The sequence below is a fragment of the Halichoerus grypus genome, chromosome 6 (assembly GCF_964656455.1).
Source record: "Halichoerus grypus chromosome 6, mHalGry1.hap1.1, whole genome shotgun sequence".
NCBI classification, from domain to species: domain Eukaryota; kingdom Metazoa; phylum Chordata; class Mammalia; order Carnivora; family Phocidae; genus Halichoerus; species Halichoerus grypus.
The window spans coordinates 82180162-82193122 of record NC_135717.1 but is presented as its reverse complement, the minus strand read 5'-3'; the positions used below and the strand labels follow the sequence as shown (position 1 = coordinate 82193122).

At 51.6% G+C, this 12961-nt stretch overlaps 1 protein-coding gene across 1 annotated transcript in view; it reads left to right on the top strand.

Moving 5' to 3' along the window:
- ANO2 (anoctamin 2) overlaps positions 1 to 12961 on the top strand; it is a 322969-nt gene that overhangs the window by 94409 nt on the left and 215599 nt on the right. Inside the window, exon 9 of the mRNA XM_078074088.1 lies at positions 6534 to 6598. Within this exon, the coding sequence (XP_077930214.1) occupies positions 6534 to 6598 (65 nt within the window). The remainder of the gene's footprint in view (positions 1 to 6533; positions 6599 to 12961) is intronic.

Here is a 12961-nt window from a genome sequence, read left to right as displayed (position 1 = left end):
GCCAGCAGTGCTCACCATCCTGAGGTCCATCCTGCAGTCCCACCCCCGATGACTGGGGGGCCTCAACTGAGAAACACTGAGAGTCCAAATTCTGTAATTTCTAGGTGGGGAGACTGAGACACAGAAGGAGTGAGCACCTTGCCCACGGTGACATTGCCACAGGGAACAGAGTGGAGGCTTGGAATACCTCTGACTCCCAGAGCCAGTGTCCCTGTTAAAAATATATTATTATCCATGCCATGGTGGCTTTTTGCAGGGGTGGGGGTCATCTTTAACTTATTCTTCTTACCCTTGGGGCAGACAAGTGGGGGATAGCCATTCCCAAATTAGAGCTGAGAAATCTGAGGGAGAGGGAGGCTCAGTTGTGCTGTGTTAATCAGAGGTTATAGTTAGGGGAGGGAAAACGTCCCTTTGGAAGGACCCCTCCTGTGCCAGTCACAGCACCTGCCCATGCCGCTCTCTCCCGGCCCTTCATCCAGATCCCTGTTCTTCTGCATGGGTGCACCACCCTCCCCTGCCATGACATGGCACTCTAAGGACCACCCGCCTCTTTAGTGGGGACTGCCCCATCTGGCTGTCAACCCCCTCATGCCATCCTCCCACCCAGCTTCCCCCAGCCATCAGCAACTCTGGCGAGCAGAGGAGGGAGGGCAGGGGCGGGAGGGCTGAGGAATTGAAGCCCGAGGAGCCCCCCCTCCCCCCCCGCCCTAGCTCTGTTGTCTGGAAAATTATTCATCCCCCAAGTTGCCTTTTGAGCAGCCTTCTTTTTATCCTGCCTATTAGTCCCTGTTATGAAGTGTTAAGTATTAAAAACATAAAAGGTCTTTTCCAGAAATACTGCTGTGATTGCTTACACATGTCCCCTCTCTGCCTGCCCAGGGAATCTGCTGTAGTATTGTGATGTCTTAACCTCATCTGTTTTCTATCTGATGCTAATAGTCTCGGTGTTTAATTTCCTGAAAAGTCCCGGATCAGAGTTAAAGGAAAAGGAGGAAGCGTTTCTCCTCACATCTCACCTAGCTCACCCCAGCCGTTTTCTGTCCTCCCACTTTCTCATTTCATGTTCCTCCCCTTTAAAGAGTGATCACCACCACTGCCCACCTAAGAATCCTCCTACTGAGTGGGTGGTGACCCCAGCCCGGTGAGGTAGAGCACTTTATAGGAACATTCCAGAGACCAGGAACACACAGTACCTCCTGGGAGAAATCAGCCAGACCTCTGTTATCTGCACAGAGGCAGAGGGAAGCAAATTATAGACCATCTGAAATATATGTTTGTCTTTGGAATGATGTTGTGTTATTATTAACAACACAATCTTGTAACAAAAATTTTTCCTTTCAGGAAATGTTTTGCGTAGGCCAATAGAATTATTCCCACTGCACAGCAGAACTGGCAGAATGGGTAGAAGCTGGGAGGTAGGGAGAGACCAGCTCAGATGGAGCAGCACCTTGGTGGATGTTTCCCAAAGTTGATGTCAAAAGGCAGACAGCTATCTTTGAAAGACAGGAGGCCCCTTTCTTGTGTCTTTGCCTTGAGTTTGCTGGCCAGTCCTTATTTTGCTCTGCCAGGGTCATGGTTAGGGAACTAGGCTTTGCTGGGATGGGGGTAAGAGAATCCATGAGAGAGGAAAAAGTTTTTTTTTTTTTTTTTTCCTGTCCATTTGGGTTGGAAAACTGATTCCCAACAAGGTGAGGAGATGGTTCCAATGGCTGTAAATGATTGTCGAGTCAGGACAAAAGCCCTGGTGTCCAAAGGCCAGGCAGCCCTGGATAGCCAGGTACTCAGCGTCTTCTGTATGGCAAGGGGAATTCTCAGCACCGCGCTGGCTTTGTTCCTGCAGTTTCAGTGGTATATGGGTGGGACCTAAAAGGATCCTCAAGAAGAAAGAGTCCAAACCTCTGAATACGTGCAGCATATTGATTCGTTTTAATTGAATTATAATAGTCTAGTGTTCTTGGAGAGGGCTGCAAGAAGGATTTTGGTTGGGTGCCAGGGAGAATCCTTGCATCTGTTGCTGGAGGGCGTGGAGAAGGGTTGGGAGCTGCAGTGGGATCCCCCCTCTGGGGGCCTGTAGAGGTGACTTGCAAGGGCATCCCAAGCTGCCCGTCCTGCTCGTACCTGGATGTCCTCCTTTACTCTTCCCTGCAATTCGTGCCTGTTCCCCTGATCTCCCTGAGGCCCAGGCTCCTCACGGGCAGATCCCAGGAAAGCCCTGAGACCCCTGAGAATACAATCTTCTTCCCTTCCAGCTCACCTAGTGCAGTTGTGCAGCCTCAATGACTCAGCTCCAGCTAGGGGCTGGAAGTCTCTCTCTCCCCGTTCCTGGAGGGTAATTAACAAGATGCACCCTGCCTCTGGAGAACAGGGCTTTTCCGCCTTTCTAGAAAGCAGGGCAGCAGGAAGAGGGAGCAACGTGGGTGTGCATGGGTTGTTACGTCGCTGCCAGCGGCCACTTAATTCCACGTTAGCCAGACCTGCCTGGTTTTCTCAAGCTTCCCAGGGAAGTGACCGTAAGCATCTTCGGAGGGCTGCCCGAGCCCCGCCAGCTCCCTGCAGCTTCCTCACCCACGTACAGGGGAGCCTAAGGCACATCACTGGACTGCGATTCTCTTTAGCAGTTTTTAAACCCTCGGTATTGGATTTTGCAGCTTTTGCAGATGATTGTCTTCTCTAGTGGATGGTTATAAAGTGACCCCACGAAAAGGTGTGTGAAGAGAGTCACTTCTGTTTTTCTGACCAGAAAGGTACTTTGGTCCTGGGTTTCACTTGAGGATTGATTTTCCCCTCCTGCACTCATTTTGCTAATAGAGGAGGCCTGGAGAGTTGAAGTGACTTGCCAACAGTTCAAACAGGTCATTGCAGGATCTGGGAGTAGGATTCCCTTCTCTCCCATTCAGTTTGCCCTGTCCCGTCACCAGCTCTCAGTTGGCTGCATTGCCATCTTTCTTCCTGTTAGGAGGTCTCACTCTCTGAGGAGCCTGAGGCCTTTGAGAGAGCTGGGAGTCTCAAACATCTCGCCATTCTCTGGCATTGCAAATGGTTTTAACAGTTGGGTTCCTTTATGGTTTCATGAAATACTTAAACCCACTGACCCACTGTCAGATGTGACCCCCAGGGAGCCGACTGGCTGCTTGAATGTTCTGATGCATCAGGCGGGATAGTCCCTGTGGATCGTGGCTTCCTACGGTAGAGGTTTGGGGTCAGGCTGGCATGTCTGGAACCATATCCAGGGCCTCTGATATAAGGCACTGTCCATTAAGAGGGAGCTGCAGACCTTCCCTAATCTATTCGCAGGCTTGGCCAGTCATGAAGAGGACATTGGTGTAGCTCTGAGGGAGAAGGTGGATTTGCTAAAAGCTGCATTAGAAGAATCTAGACACTGCCCATTTAAAGAGATTGTTACAAGATACTGTGGATGTCTTCCTGCACTTTACTCCACCATACTAATCCCCATGGGGCAGAGACTCCAGAGCATGCCTCCTTCCACCCTGACTGCTAGTCTGTTCTGGGACCCTGCAGCCTGGGCTTTAGCATGACCCACTTGTCTCTGAGTATGTGTGAGTGAACATTTGTAGAGAGGGGGAAGGGTCTACAGTGCTCCCCACCCCTGCAGGGAGGCATGAGCCGGCCTGGGCAGAGCCACGTGGGCATTCGACCCTAACTGCTGTGTCACTCCCAGGTTTGGTGCTCCCTTGCAGGGGCAGCCCGGCTGCACTGAGCTCATACAGCTCTCTTGGCTCATCTTCATCCATATCCACAAACTGAATCTAGCTTTGTGCTCAGAGGGCACTACACCGAGGAAGGGACCTCCAGAGGTTTCTTGATCCCAGCAGGAGTAAGGCTGGTGAGCATGGCTCTCAGTTTGGGGCGGAGCCAACTGTGCCGTCCTGGTTCTTGGAGCACATTTAGTTTTTCCCTGCAGGGCAATGGCAGATGGGTGCTCTCAGGCTCAGGTTTTGGCTTGATACGTGACTCGGAGAGGAATCCGCTCTGGAGGTCAGAGCCTGGGAGGCAGGCAGTGCCGACCCACAGCCCGTACCTCCTGACGCATGCTGGCCTCCCTTAGGGCCACAAATGATGTCACTGTGACAGCCAGGTGCCGGTGAGTGCAGGGATCGCACTAGCGGAGGGAATAAAGACCCAGGGCAGTAGAAGCACCTGAGGTGAAGGGGAGGAGGAGATCTAATGAGAACAGTAAGATTTGGTTAGGAGCCCCCTGCCTGTTAGGAGCGGCATCTGAACTCTCGGACTCACATCCTCCTCTGCCAGTCAGGCTCGGAGTAACCCCTTTGTTTGTGCCTGGGTTTCCTCCTTTGCATGTGGTGCTAACAGTGGTGGCAGTTTGCTCTGTCAGGGTCCGTGAGGTTTCAGGTTCTGTTTCGCCATTGTTGGGAGAGACTATGACCCTAAAAGTCTAAACCCATTAAGGAGGAATGCCAGTTCTTATGTCAGTTTATGAAAAAACCATGTCTTTAAAGGGTCTTAGGTGAAAAGGGTGGCCTCCTGCTGTTCAACTGGATATCCAAAATACCTAGTTAGGGCAGGTTCTCCTGGACAGAATTCCTCGTGAATTCCGTGTGATGTGTAAGGAGAATAGAGAACATAACAAGATAGCCAGTGTCTGGCAAACTTGTCAAGTCTAGACATATAATTTGATTACATGCTAATATCTCTTCAGCGTGGATATCTAGAGGATGTCTAATTACTTCATTTACTTGCGGATAATCTGTGAAGCTGGCTGGCCAAGTGTTTGAAACTGAAATGCCCCAGGAGTGACACCTAGGTTTTGTCCACATGCTAGCCCTGCTAAAATTGCTGTGCAGACATCACAAGATGGCACGCCTTGATGTGGGTGCATCATTTCCTCCCTCAGTGTTCCACTCAGGTGTTGCCCCCACACTGCCACGGAAACCACTCTTGTCAAGGTCATGAGTGACCTTAAAGTCACCGAATCTGGAGGTCACTTCTCCATTCCCACCTGATCTGACCCATGAGCAGTGTTTGCCACAGTGGGGCATTTTCTTCTTTTTGAAACCAGTTGTCCCTGAGCTTCTGGGACACCACACGTTTCTAGCCCTCTACATCGCTCGCGGCTCTTCTATCTCCTTTGCTGCTCATCATCTCCTTGGTCTCTGAAGGTCGCCGCACCGGGGCCCCACTGTCACACCTCTTCTTTACCTACTTCCTCTCCCTCAGTGGTTGCATCCATAGCTTAATGACCTCATAGATCATCTCCTGTCAGGCACCTCCCAAATTTACATCTTCTTTGTAAATTTAGGAGGTGGACGCTCCTTTGAAATCCGGATGTTTGCATCCAGTTGCTTACTCAGTAGCCCCACGGGGATGCCTCCAAGGCACCTCAAATTAGCACATCCCAAAGTGAACTCCTGGTCCTATCCTTCCCCACCTGCTCTTCCACGGCGCATGGAGTCACCATTTACTCAGCGCCTCAGGAGAGGTTCTCCATCCCACCCCACATCCAATCCAACAGTAAATCCTACGCTACCTTTAAAACATAAGCAGAACCACCCACTTCTCATTACTCCCCCCACCGCCTCTGTGGTGAAGGCCGCCTCCATCTGTCCTGGACAGTTACAGAGACCCCTGCTCCTATGCTAGCCCTCTGTCTCTTCTCCACACGGGGGCTGGCGTGAGCGATCTGCAGGCCAAGCCGGATCATCTCTCCTCACTGCTGCACATCTCCCCCTGGCTTCCTTCAGAGTGCAAAGGTTTTAGCATGGCCTGCAAGCCCCCAAGTGATCTGCCACCTCAGTACCTTCTGATGTTATCTCTGATTATTCGCCTCACGCTGCCCCAGCCACACGGCTTCCCTGTTTTCCCTAGGACATACCACATGCACTTTCCTCAGGGCATTTGCACGGGGAGAGTGTTCTTCTGCCGGGTGCACTCCCTCACTTCCTTCAGGTCTCAGCGCGAATGTCACCTCAGAGAGGCCTTCTCTTGCCATCTGTCTGAAATAGCACCTCCCCCACTCCCCTGTCCTTCGTGTTCTACTCCCTTGCCTTGATTTAGCTTTCCGCATGACATTTATAAATCTTGGATGTTGACATGTTTCTGTCTCCACACATCAGGGTGTAAGCTCTATGGCAGCAATGACTTTGGTTTACAGCTGTGTCCAGCGTCTGGCACATAGTAGATGCTCAGTAAACATTTGTTTATGAGTGAATGAAGGGACACCAGGCTCATTTTGCTGGACTAAGCAAAGCAAGGGAGTGAAGAAGGTGGGGTTATGATGGTTATGATTGGGAGGTGCAGCAGGCGCTGGCCTGGAGTGTGATGAAGGTCACCTTTATTACGTGGGGAAGGGAAGTCAGCCTCTGTAGCCTCCCACCTTTGGAAACCTTCCTTGTGGATGTCTTGTGAGAATTTTCCTAGAAGCTGGGCTTTGGGGATTCCGTTTTGACTTGCTAGGGTAGTTGTGGGGGATACAATTCTGACTTGCTAAGGTGAACAAAACAAAAGGTGAATGGTTGCCCCCTCCACTCCTAATCTGTTTCCCTCTTCTTTCTTAGCTGCTGTATCGAGAATGGGCACGCTATGGAGTGTTTTATAAGTTTCAACCTATCGACCTCATCAGGTAAGACTTGAGGGGCACTCTTGGGAGGACCCTAGAGCTGCAGATTCTGAAAGATACCCGTCAACCCTCTTAACCCCTGGCAATCTATTGGCCAAGCAGAGGGACCTGCTTTTCTGAGCTATGATTGTCCTGCTCTATTCTGATGCATGGGGAAGCAGTTCAGGGACAGGGAGGGGGATGGGGTCTGTGTGGGGCAGCAGATAATGTAATGGATACACCATGACTTCCGTCTTGAGGTCTTCAGCACTATGGTCTCCCTTTCCCTGCCTGCTCTTCTGTGTGTGTGGTGTGTGTGTGTGTGTGTGTGTGTGTGTGTGTGTGTGAATGCAGTTATAACTCTTATCTATTGTCCCTTCAGATTTGTCCTGGAGAAGGATGGGGTGAAGCAGATCCTTAGGTTATGCAAAAGTGGCCACGGTGTTGACCAAGAGAAGGGCAGACCTGGCAAATCGCATGAGGAATAAGCTGGCTGGTCTGAGAGGGCATGTCAGCTTTTTATGGCAGGAAGGGAGAAGAGACAGGGTCTTGGAATCCCTCCCTTCAGTGCTGCCCCTCAAATGATGTCCTGCTACCTTGGGAGTTTCCCTAGCTTCTACCGAACATTGGTGAAAGTCCTTTGAGAGAACTTACTAGAATGCTGTAGGTCTGACTAGCCTAAAGTCGGTTGTGGGCTCTAGCAGCTCAGTGGGTTCGTTGAGCCCAGCTTTTTACCCAGCTGGAATGTTGGGAGGTGACACTGTGAGGTGGGAAAGCACTGGGCTGAGAGTGGAGACCGGGCGCACCTCTATGGGCTGTGGCTTCTTTGGGCAAGCCATGTTCTCTCCATGGTCTCCAGGATCCTGGTTATCATAAATTGGGAAAAAAAAAATGGGAGACTGAACTGAGGGATCTGGGAGGAAATTTGGTAGCACATACTCATTTGGGGAAGATGGGGACTTTTGCCCCATGACTGACATAATGGCCTCACTGCCACACAGTGACTTGTGGCTCTTCGAATGAGCTAATTAATCAGCCGGCAAACACAGAGAGTGTCCCTGGCTAATTGCCCGGGGCTGGGACTGTGAGAGGGGCAGCTGCCAGAAGGATTGTGTCCAGGGGGAGGAACTCTAGCTTCTTCTTGGAAGAAGAGAGCAGCCTGGGGGCCGCAGTTTGGGTAGGTTCGCCGCCCACACAGAGATATGACGGCCCTCCCAGGGAACTGGGAGCTTGGTTGGACGTCTCTTGACAGCAGGTGTTTGTTCCAGCTGAAGACCGTTAACTGCAGTGCTGGGGTCGTGGAGCAGGGCCACGGGGTGCCTGTGGCTGAGGCTTCCTCACCCTGCGCCTCCCATTCCCAGGCTGCCTTGTATGGAGCATGGGCCACCTAGACTGTTCTCTGGGCCACACCAAGGCTGTTTCCTCCATGCTTGGTGGGCTTTGATCTTTCTCTCTGCATCCCAAGTGGCCTCCCACTCTGTCGCCTGTTTTCTCCAACTACTCGTTCATTTTTTGTAAAAATATGATTAAAAAATAAGAATTCTCCCTACCAGAGAGCTTTGTCTTTTCCCCAGAGACTTTAGGTGACTGGCTGCCAGCTAAGTGGGAAATGGCTCCAATGTGCACTCAGTTTTGGCCACCAAAGCAGCCTCACCTGCAGGGGAAGAATTGCCTTTGGAGCAGAGCCCCGCTCTGGGGCCTGGCGGTTCCTGAGGACACAGAGCTCAAATCTGTCTAGACGGGGCATGGAGTGCTGCAGAGTTGGAGGCTGTCTACTGCTCCTCACACATCAGATGGCTCAGGGAGCTCCCACAGCCCCCGGGCGAGGCCAGTGGCTTGGCTGGTTTGGCTGGGAGGGAGGAAGGCTGGAGCCTCAGGCTTCTCTTGGAGGCTGGCTGGAGGGGAAGGGAAGGGGCACTGGGTAGTGTGCATGTGAGGGCCCTGGGGGGCTGTTGTCTACCCAGTGGTATAAGAAACTCTCTGACCTCAAGGAGCTGCTGGAAGGAGAAAGTGACCGTAGTGGGGAGAGAGGGAAGGGCCAGAGGCATGAGGGGCAAGCAGAGTAATAGGTGGGTAAGCAGAGACAGGTAAGCAAGAGCAGGTTGCTGGAGGGTTCATGAAGAGAAGAGAGGGTGCAGGGTGTGGGGAATGGCTACCCAGACTCAGCAGGTGCTACCTGAAACTCACATTACATTGCCTTCCAAATGGCCCAGCTCACTCTGATTCTGTCAAAGCCACCTCCTTCCTCCTTTCTCACTTCCCACTGCCCCCTCTGATACCAGGTCCTGTGGGTGCTTTTCAGTGCCCCTTCTCTCCAGCTGCTTCTCCATCTTTCCTGCCCCCACCTGTCGGGACCCACCCGGCCTGCAGAGCCCACCCCCCACCTGTGGCTGCCTGCCCTGAGCCCTCACTTGGCCCCACACTGTCAGTGCTGTTCCATTGCTACTTACTAATGTGAGCTGTACCCTCTTTGTGCCTCGCGTAGACATTGTACCCATATGTCGGTACTGAAAAAGATTGGCAGAAGCAGGGGAATCTTATATGAGTTAGAAATGATAATTTGTGCAAGGCTTACAAGAGGTATTCCCACCTATTTCCTTGGACACTCAGCTCCTTATTTTCAGCATGGAGCTTCTGTTCCTCCTGTGGATCCCCAGTGCTCCTCCCTTATGCCAACCATTTGGAACATTCTAAAGCATTGAGCAGTTGAGAACTCAGTGGGGGTGGGAGAACTGTTTGCATTTTGAAATCCCCAAGACTGTTTTTCCCCTTCCATAGGCCTTCAAGCCTAGACTGGCAGTTTGGGGTTTGAGGCTCCTTTCTCAGGTGTTGAAAGTGGACAGAGGGGAGGCAAGATACCCTTCCCTGCACCCCTCACCCCTGTCTCCTGCTGCTGCACCTTCATTCATGCCCAGCAGGCTGCACTGTGAGACTGCTGATGGGTGTCTCCCAGCCCAACAGGGCTTTCCAACCCTGGATCCTAGCTTTGCTCTAGAAAGCTCGGGTGGGGCCTGTAGGCCTGAGCTGACTGTAAGTGTGTGTGTGTGTGTGTGTGTGTGTGTGTGTGTGTGTGTGTGTGTGTGTGTATAAGCGTTGCCTGGAAAGTTCCCCAGGGAGGCATCCAGCAAGGACGCCACTCACAGTAGCTCTCTCTGGGAACTTGCTGCCAGCAGTGCTTGTGCCCTGGCAGAAACACGGCTTGTGACCAAGACAATGGCTGAAATGATGCCTTCGCTGGAAGGAAATGACTCTTCTGGTGGCTTAGGAGCCATGAGAGGGTCCTCGCAGCCAGAAAAGTAGATTTTTGTCTGCACTGCTCTGGGTTAACTCCCCAACATCCCAGGAGGGAAACAGCCTTTATTGTCTGGGGGCCTGGGGGCCTGGGGCCTTTTGGATTTGTACAGGTGTGGTCCACTATTAGTCAGGGCCGTGACCTGTCTTTTCACTAAAATTAATGTCTGCTCACAGGCTGATTTTCTTAGCTGGAAGGTTTTGATATGGATGAGACAAAGCAATAGGCTTTAAGCTGAGTCTGACTGAGCTCCTAACTATGTCGAAACTGATCTACAAAAATTTTATTTTCAGCCCTGGCCACTGCCTGCGTAGGATGGTGTGAGGAAAAGAGGGGTCCAGAAGTCTCCTAAGCTTAGCACGATGGCAGCCCATTGGCTCTGGGGAATTCACCAAGGGGATGATGCACAGGCAGCCTAGCATTCGCCGGACGGAATCAGGGTTACGGTCTGGAGAGGAGTGATTGATTGGCTCTCCCTCATTCCCACCCCTCTCAGGAATGCCCACTTTGCGAGTGAGGCTTCCTAAAAATCAGGCCCTGGACACGAAACCCATCCATGTGGCAGCTCTGGGATTCTCTTAGCAATGTCCTGGCTTGAAGCCTTCAGATACGAGCACTTCCACAGTGACTCGAGAGTGATTTCTACAGGGTCATACCATCTCAGGAGCCTTTGGGCCTCATCTGTGGTGAGACGCGCGGCCCTGTGCCCTGCCTTGCTACGTACACATCTCTGTCATCGTAGAATCCCAGCTCTCTCCAGCCCCACCTGTGGGGAGCCTGACTGAAGTCCTGGCATCATGGGAGTTGCCTTTCCCTCCTCCTGTGCAAGGCAGAGGTCCTTGCCCTTGCCAGGGTTCTCCAGGACAGCCACTAGAAGGCTGTGTGATTTGATTCATCCCTCTTGGTCTCTGGGCCCCACTTCTACCCTCCTGAAATGTGACCCATCCAAATCCCTCCAGAAGGAAGACAGAGGAAGCCACATTCTTTCTTAGGAGGCTTCTCGGCAGGGCAGGCTCAGGAAGGACTGGCCGCAGCTGGTTTGGGGGAGGGAATGGAGAGGAAAAAATGTTGATCAACCCGTGATTAATTATTTCCTGAGCCCTGCTGCCTCCTCCTTGATCCTTCTCTGGGATTTATAAAGGCAGTTCAGTCCAGCGCAGTAAGCATTTACTGATGCTTACAGGGAGCAGTCTCTGTGCTAGGCAGCGTGGGGAGGTGTGGTGATGAATACAGGGAAGTTTGTGCCCTGAAGATCTAGCAGTTATATAGGGAGGTAGGCATGTGCCAGGCAGGATGATGTGAGGGCTTATAAGGATTAGAATATAAGTACAAACATAATACTGCAGAACAACAGATGAAGAGTAATTGCTATTAGCTGAATAAGGGAAGGCTTCCTGGAAGAGGTGGCACTTGAATTAGAAATGTTCCTTTCTGAAGGGCTGAGGTTAAAGGACCTAAATGTGTCTTCATGGCCACCCTGGGCTGCCCTGTGTATGGATTTATTGTTTAGCCAGATATTGATGGCCAGAAATCCCACTGACCCAAAGCTAGATCCTTCATGACTGTTGACTGCGAGTGGTTAGGTAAAAAAGTTGACTTGGAAGCCTCACCTGTGTAGATTCTGTGTCAATCTGGCCCATGCCCCTCGTTCTGCCGTGTGAGTTGGTAGAGAATCCAGGGTTGGAAGGAGGCAAGGCTAGATCCAAGGGAGGCGAGACCAAGGAGAGATGAAGTGTGGGGCTAGCAGGTCTTTACATGGGTCCCAGCATTTGAAGTATTGGATTTAGCTGGGAAACATTCTGCAGGCTGGAAAGAAATAGTACCTTGTGGGCCTGAAGAATGTTTTTCTTTTCCTTTGGGGGTGAGGGGATCACAGTAGACACAGAACAGCAGGCTGTAGCTGGTTGTGGCAAGGCCGAAACAAGGATGGTAATGTTCTGTGCTGTTGTGTTCTGGCCCATTTTACAGATCAGGAAATAAGTCAGGCTGTTTATTAAATCTAGCTGTGATAAGGCTCTTGCTTCCCCAACTGAGTGCCATTGACCTTCAGCGCGCACCCTCCCAGGGGGAAAGCCCGTGGCCTGTGGCCTACAAGGAGTTGGGACAAAGTGCTCTCCACTCTGGTCCAAGGCTGCGCCCAGAGGCCAGCTTAGTCATATGAGGGTGGCCTCTCAAGTCTCAGAACAGCCTTCCATGGATGGTGGCTCCCATTTCGGATCAAACTCTTCATCTTTCGGCTGTAGTATCAGCCATATGGTACAGACGGTGGATCCCCAGCACCAGGAGGCTACACACACACACGTTCCCCATGGCCGCCCAGATTTCCATGGGCAAAACTGGGGAAGGAGCAGGCTGTTTGGCTCACAGCTCATTGCCTCCTTGACTCTCTTATGTCCAACTTCCCAGGGAGGAAGAGAGGCTGCTATTATTCTAAAAATATATGGCAAGTTATATATTCCATGTCCCTTTGGGCCCTCGTGAGCAATAAACTCTCAATTACCCGGAACTGCTGGGATCGAACCATGGCGGCCCAGAGATGGAACGTGTTTCTGGGTCGGTCGCCCCAGGGCCTGGGCCTGGAATGAAGGGATGGAGACCTGCTCTCACAGCATGTTCGTCTAGCAAATGCCCAGCTTCTGCTGCATTTTTCTCGTAGTAGAGAGCACCTTGCCTCAGGGGAAGCTTGTTTCTCTGCTGGACGTTTCTAGCCACGAGGTCAAGGAGCCAGAGCAGGAACTTTACCTATTTCCCGCCTTTTGATTCCAGGTCAGCTCCCTGAAGCTCAGTCCTTTAAATAATGGAAGAAAGCTCTTGTGTCCCTAATAGTTCTCCTATACCTGAGCTTCTTTTTTTTTTTTTCTTCTACATAATCCGCTCCCGGGCCTTTCTGCTTGTCGTCATGTGACACGGGCTCTTCATCCTCACGATGCTTCTCTTCAGGACTCACTGGCCTGGGGAGCTCAGAGCAGGGTCCCTCTGCACACCTCATCTCGGGTAGTTGAACCAACACGTTTTGCATTGACCATATGTCAGACACGGGTGCTGGGCATATGGAAATAAATTAAGCATGGCCCCATTCTGAAGGAGCTTAAGTT